This window comes from Trichechus manatus, unplaced genomic scaffold (genome assembly GCF_000243295.1).
Source record: "Trichechus manatus latirostris isolate Lorelei unplaced genomic scaffold, TriManLat1.0 scaffold00052, whole genome shotgun sequence".
NCBI classification, from domain to species: Eukaryota; Metazoa; Chordata; class Mammalia; order Sirenia; family Trichechidae; genus Trichechus; species Trichechus manatus.
In genome coordinates, this window is record NW_004443988.1 from 12,431,640 (window position 1) to 12,450,575 (window position 18,936).

An 18,936-nucleotide genomic window follows, 5' to 3' on the forward strand; every position below is an offset into this window, starting at 1 on the left:
AAAAAAAAAAAAAAAAAAAAAAAAAAAAAAAAAAAAAAAAAAAACTGTTGAGGGCCATTTGGTAGTAATAAGTGAAATTCCAGAGTCCCGACGTATGCATGAGCTTATGGATTGGCAGTAACCAATAGAGTCTGGAAATACATTTCAATCCCGAAACACCAATGGAGACAGAGCAAACAGGCAGAGAGATGGCAATCTGCAGTACTCAGCTACCCAAGCCTGCTCATCGAAGCCAGAAGAAGCCTAGTGAACGAATGTGGAAATTGTTAGATTCAAATACATAAAAGGATGAAGGTAAGTCAAGATAGAGATGAATTAATACAGATCAGAAGGTTTCAGTCACAACTGAAAATGAGAATGCATAGAGGATGGTCACAGACCCAAGATTTTTGGAGGATTGAATAAGACGATGCACTGAAGTGCACTTAGCAGCACAGGGTCACTGCTTCCCTCCCTTCTATCCCTTGTAAGGAATTACTAAAAATGGCCCAATGTACATTATTTGGATTAGTCCATTAGCATCCAGTATATCCAAGGAGGGGGGCTTTTGCTGCACAGACAGGTGGAGCTCAGGAAGGTGAATCAGTAAGTGTGTTGCCCCAGAGTAATTTGGCAGGTCTCCAGAGCCTGACCACAGCCTCCTGGTGGCTAGGTTCTCTGGCCAGGAGAGTGAAGAGCCTGAATGCTGAAGAGAGGGTGACACCTGAGGTATGGAGTCATTGGAGCCAGTCATTCTTGACAGATGGTGCCCAGGAGGGGGGATTGCGTATGTCTGGGTGCAAACACACACACGTACACACACACAAAAATATTGTCCACATGACCTCTTTTTCCAGAGACATGTAAGCATACTCAGATTCATCTTTGCAGGGAGCTGTGCCACTCATCAATGTCACAAATGAGAGTGGGAGGTGCAGTGACAGTATGTGACTCTCCCAAAACACAATCAACAAGATCCATCACAGGGGATTCCAAGGACAGATTCTGAAGCAGGCCCACCATGGGGATCTCAGCACGCTGCTGCAGGAGACACCTTCCGAGACAGGGCAGGGATAGTGTCCCTTGGGTCTGGAGGTGCTTTGTGGTCTCAGGGGGCAGACGGGGATTACTAATTCCATTGTTTACAGTTGGAGAGGCTGAGGACAGAGAGACTAACCCTATTCGCAGAGTCACAAAGCTAGTATGAGGCAAAGATAATGGTTTAACTTAGACCTTGACTTTTTGTCCAGTGCTCTTTCCACAAGCTCCACCCCATCCTGGATATTGACTGAAGAGAGGAGAGCCTGATGTACTCCCAGGAGGTAGGTGGAGGTTAGCAGAGGGACAGTGATGATAGTCAGCATGAAGGGACAGGGGAGGGTGCACATTTAAGACTCTCCTGCCTGCCTTCCACCAGGAATCTTTTCCCTGGGAGAAGTGGTAGCTGCCCCTTTCAGCTGTCAAACTTCTCTCTATTCAGCTTCCCTGACAGTTCAGAATCATGAGGCCAGTGAGAACTGAAGCCAGGGCAGGACCCGGGCTGGCAGCTTCTGGCAGGCAGAATATTTACCAGGGTCACTACTACCTGCAGGGTTTCCTCGAATCCCTTGGTTCTTAAATATCATTTCAGACCATCTTTCAGGGAACATGTTTCCATGGTCCAGGCTGATTGGAGTCTGGTTACATACATACAGGCAGGAGAAATTATCTTGGATATCTTGACATGAAATCCTGTTAAAAACAGATGCACATCACTCAATGACCACTGCTCTTGTCCCAGAAGGTGGGAGGAGCCTTCCTATCACATCACTCCTTCACCTTGCAGCTAAAATATCCACTGGCTCACGGTGGATATCTACCCAAAGACAAGAGCTTCATTCTCCTCCCCAAAATCACTCACATCACCCTGGGACACACCGTCAGGTGCCCCTCTTCAGCTCCTTTATGCGCCTCTCCACTCAGTGGCCAGAAGGGGAAGGATAGAGTTAAGTTCTGGGCTCTGCAAGTCTCAGAGCACCTGGTAGTAGCTTCTTCGTCAACAGCCATCTGTCCCTACACCACTGATCAAATTGCCAGCCCTCCTGTAGCCAAAGGACAGTCACCCAGTTCTCTCTGCTTAGGGTCCTACGTGCTGCCTGGAAAATCGCCTTCCCCTAGGGCTCTTTGCCAAGTTCATTGTTGAGGTCTTTATCAGAATAAATTGGATTCAACGCCTCAAATTCACCTCCTACTGTGATGAAAGTGGAGGCATTGGAGACCTTTTCCTTTCTAATTTATATTTGTCCCTCCTCTGGTTCTTAATTTGAGCCCTGGTGGTGCAGTGGTTAAGAGTTTGCCTGCTAACCAAAAGGTCAGCAGTTTGAATCCACCAGCCACTCCGTGGAAACCCTGTAGGGCAGTTCTACTCTGTCCTATAGGGTCACTATGAGTCAGAGTTGGTTTGGTTACAGGTCTGGTTCTTAATTAGTTAAACCCAGCCTCCTTTTTAACACCTGCCAATTTCATTTAAATATGGCACTAAGTAAACCAGACAACCCTTCAGAGAAATGTCCATTTTATCCTCTAAGATGTGAGCATACAGCCAAGAATGTGTTTTTTTTAAAAACATTTAGTCATGCATAACTGCTGGGTGTGGACACAAATGTCTTACCCAGAACTCTATGCTCAGGGCTGGGAGATCAATGCTCTGTTGCCTTTTTTGTAGATTTATGCCAGGGAAGACAGTGGAGCTCTAGGCTCCCAACAAGATGGTATAGAAGATATAGGTATGATAATCATACATCCTAGTTTCCACAAGACTGTGAATTTCAAAGCTTTGCTTCCAGTATTTCCTTTTACTAATAACACATCCTAGAAACTGTAAAGTTTTAGAACTTAAATACCTTTCACACAAAGAGGGAGCACAGAAATAATTTCCTATCCAAAGTTTTTGTACTTTGGTAGAGAAAAGCAGCTCCCTCTAAACAGGTCTCTGCAAAGCTAATCTACATCCTCATAAAAGTTTGAGGAAAGGGGTAGGGGATGAAGGATTGGGCAATAAGAATTCAAAACACAATTTGTAAAGGGGAGTAAATACCAGAACTCTCCATCTTCCTTGTTCTTATACAGCTGGTCTTTACAATGGTTGTAGGTTTCCTGCCATTCCTGTGACCTGAGCATGAAAAGATAAACCATTGGGCGAGGTCTCCCAGAGTGCCTCATCTTAATCTCGAGTGGCCTGACAGGGCCCTTTGCACAGGCCTTCATTAGTTACTGGGCTTCAAAGGGAGAGTGTCACTCCACCTAGGACAGGATTCAGTCATTTTCTATGTGCTGAGGGCTTCCAAACCTCTGTCCCCCACCCAATCCTCTTTCCTGAGCTGTACATGGGTACATGCTAAAGTCCGTTCTACGTCTCCCCAGCATCCCACAGTGACTTCAAAATTAACCTGCCCCAGTCTCTTTAACAAATGATGCTGGCATAACTGGGTATCCATCTGCAAAAAAAGAAACAAGACCCGTACCTCACACCATGCACAAAAACGAACTCAAAATGGATCAAAGATCTAAATATAAAATCTAAAATGATAAAGATCATAGAAGAAAAAATAGGGACGACACTAGGAGCCCTAATACATGGCATAAACAGAATACAAACCATAAGTAACAATGCCCAAACACCAGAAGAGAAACTAGATAACTGGGAGCTCCTAAAAATCAAACACTTATGCTCAGCAAAAGACTTCACCAAAAGAGTCAAAAGGCAACCTATAGACTGGGAAAAAAATTTTGGCTATGACATATCCAATCAGGGTCTAATCTCTAAAATCTACAAGATACTGCAAAACTTCAACAACAAAAAGACAAATAATCCAATTAAAAACTGGGCAAAGATATGAACAGGCACTTCACCAAAGAAGACATTCAGGCGGCTAACAGATACATGAGGAAATGCTCATGATCATTAGCCATTAGAGAAATACAAAGCAAAACTACAATGAGATATCATCTCACTCCAGCAAGGCCAGCATTAATTCAAAAAACACAAGATAATAAATGTTGGAGAGGTGGTGGAGACACCGGAACACTTACTTATACACTGCTGGTGGAAATGTAAAATGGTACAACCACTTTAGAAATTGATTTGGCACTTCCTTAAAAAGCTAGAAATAGAAGTACCATACAATCCAGCCATCCCACTCCTTGGAATATATCCTAGGGAAATAAGAGCTGTCATACGAATAGATATATGCACACCCATGTTCACTGCAGCACTGTTCACAATAGCAAAAAGATGGAAACAACCTAGGTGCCCATCAATGGACTAATGGATAAACAAATTATGGTATATTCACACAATGGAATACCACACAACAATAAAGAACAATGATGAATCCACAAAACATCTCATAACATGGATGAATCTGGAAGACATTATGCTGAGTGAAATGAGTCAGTCCCAAAAGGACAAATATTGTATGAGACCACTATTAAAAGAACTCAAGAAAAGGTTAAAACACAGAAGAAAACTTTCTTTGATGGTTATGAGGGTGGGGAGGGAGGGAGAGGGGAATTCACTAACTAGATAGTAGACAAGAATTTTCTTAGGTGAAGGGAAGGACAACACACAATACAGGGGAAGTCAGCACAATTGGACTAAACCAAAAGCTAAGAAGTTTCCTGAACACAACCAAGTACTTCGAGGGACAGAGTAGCAGGGGCAGGGGTCTGGGGACTATGGTTTCAAGGGACATCTATGTCAATCGACATAACAAAGTTTATTAAGAAAATGTTCTGCATTCCCCTTTGGTGAGTGGCATCTGGGGTCTTAAAAGCTAGTGAGTGGCAATCTAAGATGCATCAGTTGGTCCCAACCCACCTGGTGCAAAGGACAATGAAGAACACCAAAGACACAGGGAAAATATTAGTCCTAGAGACAAAAAGGTCCACATAAACCAGAAACTCCAATAGCCTGAGACTAGAAGAACTAGATGGTGCCCAGCTACCACCAATGACTGCCCTGACAGGGAACACAACAGAGAGTCCCTGATGGAGCAAGAGAAAAGTGGGATGTGGAACTCAAATTCTAGTAAAAAGACCAGACTTAATGGTCTGATGGAGACTGGAGGAACCCCAAAAGACATGGCCCCTGGACTCATCCCAGAACTAAAACCATTTCTAAACCCAATTCTTCAGACAAAGATTAGACTGGACTATAAGACATATAATGACACCCGTGAAGAGTGTGCTTAGTTCAAGTAGATACACGAGACTAAATGGGCAACTCCTGTCTGGAGGTGACATGAAAAGGCAGAAAGGGATAGGAGCTGGTTGAATGGACACGGGGAATCCAGGGTGGAAAGGAGGAGTGTGCTGTCACATTATAGGGATAGCAACTAGGGTCACATAACAATGTGTGTATAAATTTTTGTATGAGAAACTAACTTGAGCTGTAAACCTTCACTTAAAGCACAATTTAAAAAAAATTTAAGTGAAAAATTAACCTGTCCCAAATGCTACTCATCCTCTTCCTCCTCCTATTGCCCAAGCGAGGACATTAGGAATTGTTCTTAATGCTTTCTCTCTCTCTCACATCCCTCACATCCAAACAATTCAAACTCTTAAGCACCTCTCAAAGCCACCCACTTATTTCCATCCCTGCTGCTGTTGTCTTAGACAACTCTCATCTCCCACTTGGACTTCTAACTGGTCTCACTGAACTCAGTCCTCCCTACCCACTTTCCTATCCATTCTCCACACTGCCATTAAAATGATCTTTCTAAAATGCAAATCTGACTATGCCATTTCCCTGCTTAAAACACATCAAAACCAAAAAACAAACAAACAAACAAAAACAAACCCATTGCCGTCGAGTCAATTCCATCTCATAGTGACCCTATAGGACTGAATAGAACTGTCCCATAGAGTTTCCAAGGAGCACCTGGTGGACTCAAGCTGCCCACCTTTGGGTTAGCAGCTGTAGCACTTAACCACTACACCACCAGGGTTTCCTGAAACACATCAGTGGTCCTTTATTACTCTCAGGATGAAATTCAAACCTCTCAACAGAATCTGTAAGCCCTATAGCGATTGGACTCTGCCCATCCTCCAGCTCTACCTCGGTAATTCCCCCATCCACCCCCACCCCCCCACACCCTTGAATCCCATACTCTAGCAATAATGAAGGTCTTTCAATCCCTTAAATAAAACACCTGCCCTCACACCTCTGAGCCTTCACCATGATGCTCCACTTGGAACACTCTTCTTTCTCTCAGTTCTATAACTGGCTAGCCCTTACTCATCTCTCCTCCTGAAAAGCACTTCCTCTGGGAAGCCTTGCCTATCCCCTTCTGCTCCTGAGTCAGTGCCCCTTCTTTGAGCTCCTACAAACCCTGTGCTATGCCTGCCTCAGCACTTATCACACTCGGTTACAATGGCTGGCTTATTTGTTGCTATCCCTCACTAGACACCAAATTGCATGAAGTCAATGAGCCTTGCTCACTATAATATCACTGGTGTTTAACACAATGCCTTTGCACAGAGTTGGCACGCAACAATTTTTCTCAATTAATTGCTACACCTGCAGGACCTACCACAATGTTTCAAATAGTAGATGCGCAATATGTTGGTTGAATAAATGACTTTTCACAACTGCTGCAGTGCAGTCCTGCTTTAACGTGGTTGTTTGCTGTGAGCCCGAGAGTGACTGGCTGGGTTGAGCACAAATTTCTCAGCACAAATCATTTAGGACGCTGCGCCTGTTTCTTGACTTTCTGAAGGAGCAGATGCTCTCGTGGGATCCAGATGATGCCTAAATGGGGCCTAAATTTTGAGGTACTTCTGGCCCATTTCAGACGTACAATTCTTTCGCTTCAAGTCACTTTGGTCATCTGGAGGTGGTGACTTTGCAAAGATCCCAGAACTGAGGAATGTTAATAGCTGTATCCTGTGATGAGTGCTGTTATGGACTGAATTGTGTCCCCCCTAAATATATGTCAACTTGGCTAGGCTATGATTCTCACTATTGTGTGGTTGTCCTCCGTTTTGTGATCTGATGTGGTTAACCTCCATTTTGTGATGCATTGTAAATCCTTGCCTCTATGCTTGTGGTTATGGTCCCATTTGGGAGTGAGTTGTCCATTAGGTTAATGAGGCAGGATTCGGTCATGTTAAAGAGGATTAGGTTGTGTTTGTTATGCTAATGAGATAGGATTAGTGGAGGATAGGACACCCTTACTCAGGTCACAGCTCTGATCTGATGTAAGGGGAGTTTTCCTGGGGTGTGGACTGCATCACCTTTTATTTTACAAGAGATAAAAGGAAAGGGAAGTAAGCAGAGAGAGAAGGGACCTATTACCACCAAGAAAGAAGAGCTGGGAGCAGTGCATGTCCTTTGGACCCAGGGTTCCTGCACTGAGAATCTCCTAGACCCAGGGGTAGATTGATACCAAGACACATGGAGATTTCAAAGGAAAGCCCAGCCCACAGATGTTGAAAGGAGACAAGGACCTTCCCCCAGAGGCAACAGAGAGATAAAGTCTTTCCCTAGGGCTGGCGCCCTAATTCAGACTTCTAGCCACCTAAACCATAAGAGGATAAATTTCTGTTTGTTAATGTCATCCATTTGGGGTATTTCTGTTATAGCAGCACTAGATAACTAAGACAAATGTTTAAAATAGAGTTAAAGAGGAGCCCTAAAGAGGGTGACCAGGTGGGTGAGAAATCTGGAAACCATGCCACCTGAGAAATAGAACAATCTTATTTGCTTAGCTGAAGGGAGAAATTCTAGAGCAGAGATCTAAAGTAGGGTGCTTTCAGGTGGAAGACGAGGTTTACCTCTTCAGGACTAGAAAGATCAATAAGTGTAGGGAGGCGCGAGAAGGGCTTAGCAACTGGTGCTCTCCAACAGCGGGCTGGGCTGCCTTTGGTGAGAAGACCACGCCCTTGGGGGGGCTAGATGACCATCTGTCAGGGGTGTTAGAGGAGGAGTTTATCTTCAGTGGGAGGTTGAACTAGTTGAGCTGTATAGTGTACCAAAAATAAAATGGATTTTTCTATCATTGTTCTCTACCCTTACTAGCTGGGTCACCTTGGACAAGTACCTTAATCATGCTAAGCCTCAATGAGCCAAAGTATGAATCAGCAATAATAATTCCTACCTCAAAATGTTGTTGCTTTTGTTGTTGTTGTTAGGTGCAGTCAAGTCAGTTCTGACTCATAGCGACCCTATGTATACAGAACAAAATGTTGCCTGGTCCTGTGCCATCCTCACAATAGTTGGTATGTTTGAGATGGTATAAAGTGTTGTTGCAAGGATTAAATAAGATGATGAATTAAGTGCCTGGATCATAGTAGGCACTACACTGAAGTTAGCTCGTTTCCCACCATGATTTGTCAGATATTACTCAAAGTGGTCTCACTGTTTAACTTTGGCTGGTTCATTTACGTAAACATATATATTATGTGCATCTCTCCTGCTTAATGATATCAACAGTTGTTATGATGTGTGGATTTGTTTTTCTGGTGTGAATATCCTTTTGCCCTGGAAAATCATAAATGGAAATTTAAACCATATCCACCCTAGTGCTAGAAAAGTTTACAAGTATGCTCTTAATGTCATCTGTGTTCATAACTCCTTGTATTCATTCAATCCTCCTAGTCCCCTAGTCTCCTAGTAAAGAAACGAAACGACATATTGCATCAGGCAAATCTGCTACAAAAGACCTCTTTAAAGTGTTAAAAAGTAAAGATGTCACCCTAAGGACTAAGGTACACCTGACCCAAGCCATGGTATTTTAATTGCCTCATATGCATGTGAAATCTGGACAATGAATAAGGAAGACCAAAGAAGAATTGATGTCTTTGAGTTATGGTGTTGGTGAAGAATATTGAATATACCATGGACTGCCAGAAGAACAAACAAATCTGTCTTGGAAGAAGTACAGCCAGAATTCTCCTTAGAAGTAAAGATGGCAAGATTTCATCTCATGCACTTTGGACATGTTATCAGGAGGAACCAGTTCCTGGAGAAGGACATCATGCTTGGTAAAGTAGAGGGTCAGCAAAAGAGAGGAAGACCCTCAATGAGATGGACTGACACAGTGGCGACAATGATGGACTCAAGCATAGCAACGATTGTGAGGATGGCATAGGACCAGGCAGTGTTTTGTTCTGTTGTGCATAGGGTCAGTATGAGTCAGAACCAACTCGGTGGCTCCTAACAACAACAACAACAACCCCACACTAGTACGTATGAAAGCAGATTTGCAAACTAGTTTAGCTTAATTAGTAAAGAACGTCTGCCTTGAGTATTGCACTCTTTTAAAGAACTGTCTATATGGGGTCAAATTGACAACAGCAACTCAAAAGGTTAGATAGGAAGCTTAGGAGGGAAATGAGTTTATATTAATGGGAGAGGAACAATCTGGAAAAGGAGGGTGAGAATGGTTGCACAACTTGAAGAATGTAATCAGTGTCACTCAATTGTACATGTAGAAGTTGTTGAATTGGTGTATGTTCTGCGTGTATATTTTCAACAAAAAAAAGTGAAATAAGCTATTAAATTAAAAAAAAAGAAAGCAGGTTTCAACTTCCCATCAATTATAGCTATAATAATAACTAATATTTTTATAGCACTTTATAGCACTTTTGATGTGCAGTACTACTTCACATACATTAACTCATATAAATCTGGCCATATCCCTCTAAGGTGAGTTCTATCATTAGCCCAGTCTCAGAGAAGAGGAAGTGAGGCCCAGAGAGGTCAAGTAGCCTGCCTGAGGCCACATAGCTGGTAAGTAATAGAGCTGTGAATCAAATTCAGACAGTCTAGATCTGGCTCCAGAGTTTGTGTCTCTTCCCATCAACCAGGTTGTAAACAACCTGAGAGTATGTACTGTGTCTGACATGTCTCTTGCGCTGTTACATAGTGAGTGCTTATCTAAGACATATGGGCCGCTCGGCCAAGCTGAGGTTTAGCAGTGATCTGTGATAGATACCGCTTAATATGGGCTAAAACTTGACATGTACACTAAGGAGGCATTCTTAACCCAGTTTAATAGATGAGGAAACAGAGGCAGGTGTGGTGATGTAATCTGCCCATGCATAGATCCCCAAAGAGTCAGGGGTGGAGTTGGGATTTGAACCCAGGTCTTCTGCAGCATGCTGCTGCCCCAGCACATGCTGTGCAAGAGAAGACTCCAGCTTCCTTAAGTCCAAGTGGTCAGAACTGGGACTGTGGAGGCATTTAAGGCAGGAGTCAACAAACTTCTGTAAAGGACCAGATGGTAAATATTTTAGTCTTTGTGGCCCATACAGTCCATTGCAACTACTTAACGCTGTTGCTGCAGTATAAAAGCAGCCAAAGACAATATATAAATAAATGGGCATGGCTGTGCACCAATAACACTTTATTTACAAAAATAGGTGGCATAGATTTGGCCTGTGGGCCATAGTTTGCTGACCCTGAAGTAGGTGATCATGAGAGGTAGTTACCAAGAGTCTTCCCACTTCTCTGCAAAACCTTCTCTTCCATTTGTGTTTCACAGTTTTGCAAGTTTATTTCTCTTCCTATGGGGGAAGTTTTAGGCTCCTCTGTTCAACAGGGGCATCTGAAGTAACACCCAGGTTTAGTCTACCAATTCCTTTTGCTTGTTTCCTCCCTTCTTCCCTTCCTCTCTTCCTTTCCTAGCCCTCCACTCCCAGTCATGCATTCATCTCACATTTTCTGAGCACCCACTTGTTCCAGGCACCCAGCCTCTGGGGCTTACAGCCTAGCCTGGGCCACCAGGCCCGGCTCTGGAATGGCCTGATTGGTGGAACACTGGCTGACCCCTACTTGCCTTTCAAAACTCACTGCTGTCACTGTATTGATTTTCACTGCTTGTTGGGTCCTGTTCTTCTGTTTGTCTGAACGCATTGCATTTCCTTTCAGATCATGTTTCCCCCCAACCATGTTACTGTGGCAGCTGTGTCCCTACACTCTTCATCCATCTACACATACCCTCAGAAGAGTGCCCCCGGTGGCCCCGTGGACCGTCTAGAGGAGCAAGGAACATATGGCTGCCCCCATTCCTCTCAGAGCCACCATCTGCCAGTCATTCTCAGTCAGCAAGGGGCCAGGGGACTGGAGGTCAGCCTTCCTGGCAGCCGAGAAATGCCAGCCCAGCTCCCTGGGGTTCACTGACCAACATCTAGGCCAGCTGGGCAGAGGGCTGCTGTCTGGAACATGCCCAAAAGGGCCCCGGAAACCACTTAGAACCATTCATCCCAGAAATATTTTTTGAGCACCCACTACAAGGTGCCTGGGTGGTGCAAATGAGTTGCACTTAACTACTAATCAAAAGGTTGGTTGTTCAAACCCATCCAGCAGAACTGCAGAAGAAAGTCCTGCTGATATACTTCTGAAAAACCAGCCATTGAAAACCCTATGGAGTCAGATTCAAGATGGCGGCCTAGTCAGATGCACCATGCCCTCCCTCTACAACAAAGACCCAAGAAACAAAGTGTAACAGACACAGATGACAACCCTGGAGCCCTGAGAATCAAATGAAAGGATATAGAATTAAATCAAACACTGACTGGAAAAAGAAACTGAATGACAGCAGCGAACGAGGAGAGATACAGAGTGAAGGTGCCCTGTCAGCCGATCCAGCACAGTGGGGCCCTTTTGAAACAAAGCCAGCAGCTACGCTGGGTGAGGAGCATAGGAAGACAAGATCACAGAACTCCCAATAGGAGACATAAAAACTGCAAAGACATACCTAGAGTGAAGCAAGGCGAGCAGGACAGGAACTGGAGCTAAGGAGGGAAAGTACAGGAAAGAGGAAGAGAGCTTCAGGGATCCTGGTATACAAAGAACAGGCAGGAAATCGGGACCCAGAGACAGGGCAAATCTCTAGCAGTGAGACCTGACTGGTAGGGCAGGTGGTGAACACGGAGCAATAGATGAGCCCTCCCCCTTTTTTGTTTTTTATTTTTCTCTCCCCTCCTCCCTGGTCACCCACCCCACCTCTCCACCACTGGAGAGAGTGCCTGTGTGGCCCCAGGCTGTCTGCCCCACCCCGACCCTCTGCTGGAGAGTGCCTGCATAACCCCCTGTCACCTTCCCTGCCCCTCACTCCCTGGAAAGAGTGCCTGCGCAGCCCCCAGTCACCTGCCACATGCCTCATCTGCCAGAGAGAGCAACTACTTGCCACCTCGCCACCTTCTCACCCACTCACCTGCCCCAGAGACAGCACCTGTGTGCCCCCTGTCTGCCCACCCCACCCCTCCCCCATAGGAGAGAGCACCTGTGTGACACCCAGCCACCCACCCCACCACTCCCCCACCATAGAGAGCACCTGTGTGACCCCTGGCTTCTCGCCCCACCCTTACCCCTCCAGAGAGAGCACCTGTGTGGCCTCAGCTACTTGTCCAACCCTGCCCCAGCCAGAGAGAGCTCCTGCTCAACCCCAAGTCATCCCACCCCTCCCCCACTAGAGAGAGCACTACATGGCCCCTGGTCGCCTGGCCCCACCACCTAGCTGGAGAGAATGCCTGCATGGCCCCCAGCCACCTGCCCTGCCCCTTCCCTACCAGAGACAGCACCCTCTCTGATGTATCAAAACAAAACAAAACAAATCATAAATAAATAAAATAACACCTTAATGCCAACTGCTGACCTTCTGGTTAATAGTCTGAGCTCTTCTTGAAACACTGCACCACCAGGGTTCCTCAGAGACAGCAGATAACATCAAACCATATAAAGAAATAAGATGATTCAACCAAGTAACCAATATAAAGGAGCAGAAAACCTTCCTTAGGTAGAGATGGTAATGGAACTATCTGATAAGAAATTCAAAAGGCTTATATATAGGGTCCTCAAAGAGATCAAGGAAAACACAGACAAAACCCTAGAATTCAGGAAAGCAATATGAAAACAAAATGACAAATTAAATAGACAATTAGAAATCATACAAAACCAGCAACTAGAAATCCAGAAGATTAACAATAAAACATCAGAAATAGACAACTCAATTGAAGGACATAGAAAGAGAATTGAAACAAGGGAAGAAAGACTTAGGGAAATAGAGGACAAACCCTTGATACCAATTTGTTTGAGGAACAATCAGAAAAAAGAATGAAAAAAAAATGAAGAAAGCCTAAGAGTTATGTGGGACACTGTGAGGAGGAATAATTTATGCGTGATTGGAATCCCAGAACAAGAGGAGACCAAAAAAAGCACAGAGAGAATTTTTGAAGATCTGCTGGAAGAAAACTTCCCCAATATCACAAACGACAAGAAGATTTCCAGCCAAGAAACTCAACAAACCCATGCAAGATAGATCCCAAAAGAAAGTCATCAAGACATATCATAATCAAACTTGCCAAAACAAAAGATAAAGAGAGAATTCTGAGAGCTGCTCAGGAAAAACAAAATATTACCTACAAAGGGATGCCAAAAAGGCTAAGCTCTAATTTCTCGGCAGAAAACATACGGGCACGAAGGTAATGGGATGATACATATAAAACTCTGAAAGAAAAGAATTGCCAATCAAGAGTTATATATCCAGCAAAATTTTCTCTGAAGCATGATGACAAAATTAGGACATTATCAGATAAACAGAAATTAAGGGAGCTTGTAAAAACCAGATCATCTTCACAAGAAATATTAAAGGGAGTCCTTTGGATAGAGAACCAACGACATCAGACAACAACCTGAGAGTAAGCTGCACAACAAACAGCATCACCAAGATGCCAACCCAGATTGAGAAATCTCAAAAATACAATAAAGTTACAGAACTGAAAATAAGAAACAAGATGTCAATCTGTAAGTGATGACTTCAAAAAAAAAGCAGGAAATAAATGATGTAGAGATAGAACTTCCATATGGAGAGGAAGTCATGGAAATATCAAGGAACAACAGACTCTTTTAAACTTAGGAAGATAAAGGTAAACATCAGAAGAACCACAAAGAAAGTTAATAAATCTACACACCAAAATAAAGAAGAAAACCATAAAGACTCAGTAAACACAAAATCAACAACAATGAAGGAAAATAAAATAAAATACATATATAAAAAAAGAACTCAGCACAGCAGAACAAAGAAAATGACAACACCACAACAAAAAGCATACCAAATGACAACAGTAAAATTCATACCTATTGATAATCACACTGAATGTAAATGGCTTAAATGCACCAGTCAAGAGACAGAAAGTGGCAAAATGGTTAGAAAAGACATGACTCATCAATACATTGCCTACAAGAGACACACTTTAGAAACAAACACATAAATAGGTTAAAAATGAAAGAATGGAAAAAATATACCACGTAAACAATAACCAAAAAAGAGCAGGAGTGGCAATATAAATCTCTGATAATTAGACTTAAATCAAAATCCATCATAAGAGACAAAGAGGGACATCATATAACGATTAAAGGGACAATCCACCAAGAAGACATAACCATAATAAATATCTACACAAGCAATCCAAAATACATAAAAAACTCTAACATCATTGAAAAGAGAAATAAATAATTCTACAAAAATAGTAGGAGACTTTAACACATCATTTTCAATGAAGGACAGAATAGAAAGACATCAGACAAAGATACAGAAGACCTAAGTAACACAACCAATATGACTTCATAGATATATACAGAACATTCCACCCAACAGCGGCACAACATACATTCTTCTCCAATGTGTATGGATTATTCTCCTGAATAGACCATATCTTAGGCCACAAAGTAAGCCTCAATAAATTCAAAAACATTGAGATAATACAAAGCATCTTCTCTGACCACAAATTATAAAACTAGAAATCAATAACAGGAAGAACAGAGTGAAAAATCAATACATGGAAACGGAATAACACCTTGCTGAAAAACCACTGAGTAACAGAAGAAATTAAAGATGAAATAAAAAAATTCCTAGAATCAAATGAGAATGAAAACACAACATATGAAAACCTGTGGTACACAGCAAAACCTTAGAGGAGAATTCAAAGCATTAAACGCACATATCAAAAAAGAAGAAAGCCAAAATCCATAGCTTAATGCAATGCTACAACTCAAACTAATAGAAAAAGAGCAGCAAAAGAAGCCCACAGTCACCAGAAAAAAGGAAATAACAAAGATTAGAGCAGAAATAAATGAAATAGAAAACAGAAAAACAATAGAAAGAATCAACAAGACTAGAAGTTGATTCTTTAAGAGGAATCAATAAAATAGACACACCACTGGTCAAATTAACAAAGGAAAAGAATGAGAATATGCAAATAATCAAAATAACAAATAAGATGGGCAACAATACAACAGAATCAACTGGATCATAGCAGAATACTATGAAAAACTGTACTCCAAAAAATTCAAAAACCTAGAAATGGACAAATTTCTAGAAACTCACTATCTACCTAAACTAACTCAAACTGAAGTAGAAAATTTAAACAGACCAATAACAAATGAAGAAATTGAAGAGATCATTAAAAAAAAAAAAAACAACCTCCCAACAAAAAAAAGCCCTGGGCCAGAAGGCTTCACTGGAGAATTCTACAAAACATTCAGAGAAGAGTTGACACCAATCCTACTTAAACAACTCCAGAACATAGAAAAGGAAAGGATACTCCCAGATTCATTCTATGAAGCCAGCATAACCCTGCTACCAAAGCTAGGCAAAAACACCACTACAAAAGAAAATTATAGACCAATATCCCTCATGAACATTGATGCAAAAATTCTAAACAAAATCTTAGCCAACAGAATTCAACAGCATATAAAATAATAATAATACACCATGACCAAGTGGGATTCATACCAGGTATTCAAGGATGGTTTAACATTAGAAAATTAACAAATGTAATTCACCACATAAATAAAACAAAGGCAAAGAATCACATGATCATCTCAATTGATGCAGAAAAGGTATTTGATAAAGCCCAACATCCATTCTTGATAAAAACTCTCTGCAAAATAGGAATAGAAGACATAATTAAGGGTATATATACAAAACCAACAGCCAACATTATTCTCAGTGGAGAGAGACTGAAAGCATTCCCCTTAGAATGGGAACTAGACAAGGATACCTTTTATCACCACTTTTATTCATTATTGTACTGGAAGTCCTAGCTAGAGCAACAAGGCAAGATAGGGAAATAAAAGGCATCCAAATCAATAAGGAAGATGTAAAACTATCCCTATTTGCAGATGACACGATCTGATACATAGAAAATCCCAGGCATTCTATAGTAAAGCTACTGAAACTAATAGAAGGATTTAGCAAAGAAGCAGGGTATAAGATTAGCATACAAAAATAAGTCAGATTCCTCTACACTAACCAAGAGAACTCCAAAAAGGAAATCAAGAAAACAGTACCATTTACAATAGCCCCCCAAAAGTCTTGTACAAGACTTGTGCAAGAAAAAAAAAAAAAAACCTACAAAACTCTACTGCAAGAAACCAAAAGAGACCTGCCTAAATGGAAAAACATACCATACTCATGGATAGGAAGACTTACGTAGTGAAAATGGCAATATTATCCAAAGTGATCTACAGATAAAATGCAATCCTGATCCAAATTCCAACAACATTCTTTAATGATATGGAAAAACTAATCACCAACTTTATATGGAAAAGAAAGAGGTCCCGGGTAAGTAAAGCATTACGGAAGAAGAAGAACAAAGTAGGAGACCTCACATTCCCTGATCTGAGAACCTACTATACAGCCACGGTAGTCAAAACAGCCAGGTATTGGTATAACAATAGACACATGTTGTTGTTGTTAGGTGTCATTAAGTGGATTCCAATTCATAGCGACCCTATAGGACAGAGTATAACTGCCCCATATAGCTTCCAAGGAGCAGCTGGTGGATTTGAACTGCTGACCTTCTGGTTAGCCGCCGAGCTCTTAACCACTATGCCACCAGGGCTCCAATAGACACATAGACCAATGGAATAGAATGGATAACCCAGAAATAAAACCATCCACCTATAGACAGTTAATCTTCCACAAAGGGTTGAAATCCATTAAATGGGGAAGGTATAGTCTCTTTAACAAATGGTGCTGGCAAAACTGGATATCCATTTGCAGAAAAATGAAACAGTATCCATACCTCACACCATACACAAAAACTAACTCAAGATAGATCAAAGACGTAAATGTAAAACCTAAAACCATAAAGATCACAGATTTAAAAATGAGGGTAAACCTAGGAGCCCTAATTTACAGCATAAATAGGTTATCAAATATAACTTAAAAAGCACGAACAGCAGAAGATAAACTAGACGACTAGGATCTCCTGAAAATCAAACACTTATGCTAATCAAAACACTTTTCCAAAAGAGTAAAAAGAGAATTCACAGACTGGGAAAAAAAATGGCAATGACATATCTGACAAGGGTCTTATCTCTAAAATTTATAGAAAACTCCAGCAACTCAACGACAAAAAGACAAAAAACCCAATTAAAATGTGGGCAAAGGACATGAACAGACACTTCATCAAAGAAGACACCCAGGCATCCAACAAATACATGAAGAGATGCTCACGATCATTAGCCATTACAGAGATGCAAATCAAAACTACAGTGAGATACCATCTCACACCAGTAATAATGGCACTGATACTCTCCTGAGGTTCACCCTTCAGCCAGAGATTAGACAGGCCCATAAAACAAACAATAATACACATAGCTCAACCATGTATACAAGACTAATGTACACACCAGCCCAGGGACAAGGACGAGAAGGCAGGAGGAGGCAGGAAAGCTGGACGAATGGAAATAGGGAACCCAAGGTCAAGCAGGGAAGAGTGTTGATACATTGTGGGGTTGACAACCAATGTCAGAAAACAATATGTATATTAATTGTTGAATGAGAAACTAATTTGCTCTATAAACCTTCATCTGAAGCACAATTAAAAAAATACAACATTCTGTATACATTGATGGATTAATAATTACAGACAACTCTTCATGGCATCATACTTGCAGAAAGTAAAGCAGGAGATTTAGAAAAGCAAGATCCACGGAACCTACACTGCTCTGTAACTCTTCACCAAAAACGCAATAAAATATTATTAAAAAAAATAAATAATGGCACTAATAAAAAAACAGAAAACAACAAATGCTGGCAAGTCTGTGGGGAGATTGCAATTCTCATACACTGCTGGTGGGAATGTAAAATGGTACAACTACTACAGAATATGATATGGTGCTTCCTCAAAAAGTTAGAAATAGAAATACCATATGATCCATCAGTCCCACTCCTAGGTATATATCCTAAAGAAATAAGAGCTATGACATGAATAGACATATGCACGCCCATTGCAGCATTACTCACAATAGCAAAAAGATGGAAACAGCCTAAGTGTCTGTCAACAAATGAATGGATAAACAAACTGTGGTACATACATACGATGGAATGTTATGCAACATTAAAGAATAACAATGAATCCTCAAAACATCTCACAACATGGATGAACCTGGAGGATATTATGCTGAGTGAAATAAGTCAATCACAAAATGACAAATATTGTATGAGACCACTTTATAAAAACTCAGGAAAAGATTTTCACACAGACAGAAACTTTTTTTATGGTTACCAGGGATGGGGGTGGGAAACCACTAACTAGATAGTAGACATGTACTAATTTTGGTGAAGAGAGAGATAATACATGATATGGAGAAAGTAAGCACAATATAATCAAGGTAAAGGAGGGCACTGAAAGGTACGCCAGAGTAAAAGGCAAAAACGGTAAGTACTAATACATATACAATCCTACAACAACAGTAATAACAAACATAATGTACAAGTGGATATATAGGTAGATATGTAAGCTGAACGGGGTGGGAGGGCATATGGAAGTACACCCAATTACATATATATGCGTACATGCTGCAAATATATCCATGTATGCAATAGTGCACACAGGGAAACTTCTTAGCCATAACCATACACCTTCTGGGACTGAGATACTGGCTTGAGGGCTAGGAACCAT

General features: G+C 41.7%; 1 protein-coding gene across 1 annotated transcript in view; it reads right to left on the reverse strand.

Annotated features, from left to right (window-relative positions):
- The window catches only part of CAPN13 (calpain 13), a 139,137-nt gene that overhangs the window by 75,767 nt on the left and 44,434 nt on the right, over positions 1-18,936 (reverse strand). The window contains 2 exon segments of the mRNA XM_023732400.1: positions 1,562-1,710; positions 3,056-3,130. Of these exon segments, the coding sequence (XP_023588168.1) occupies positions 1,562-1,710; positions 3,056-3,130 (224 nt within the window).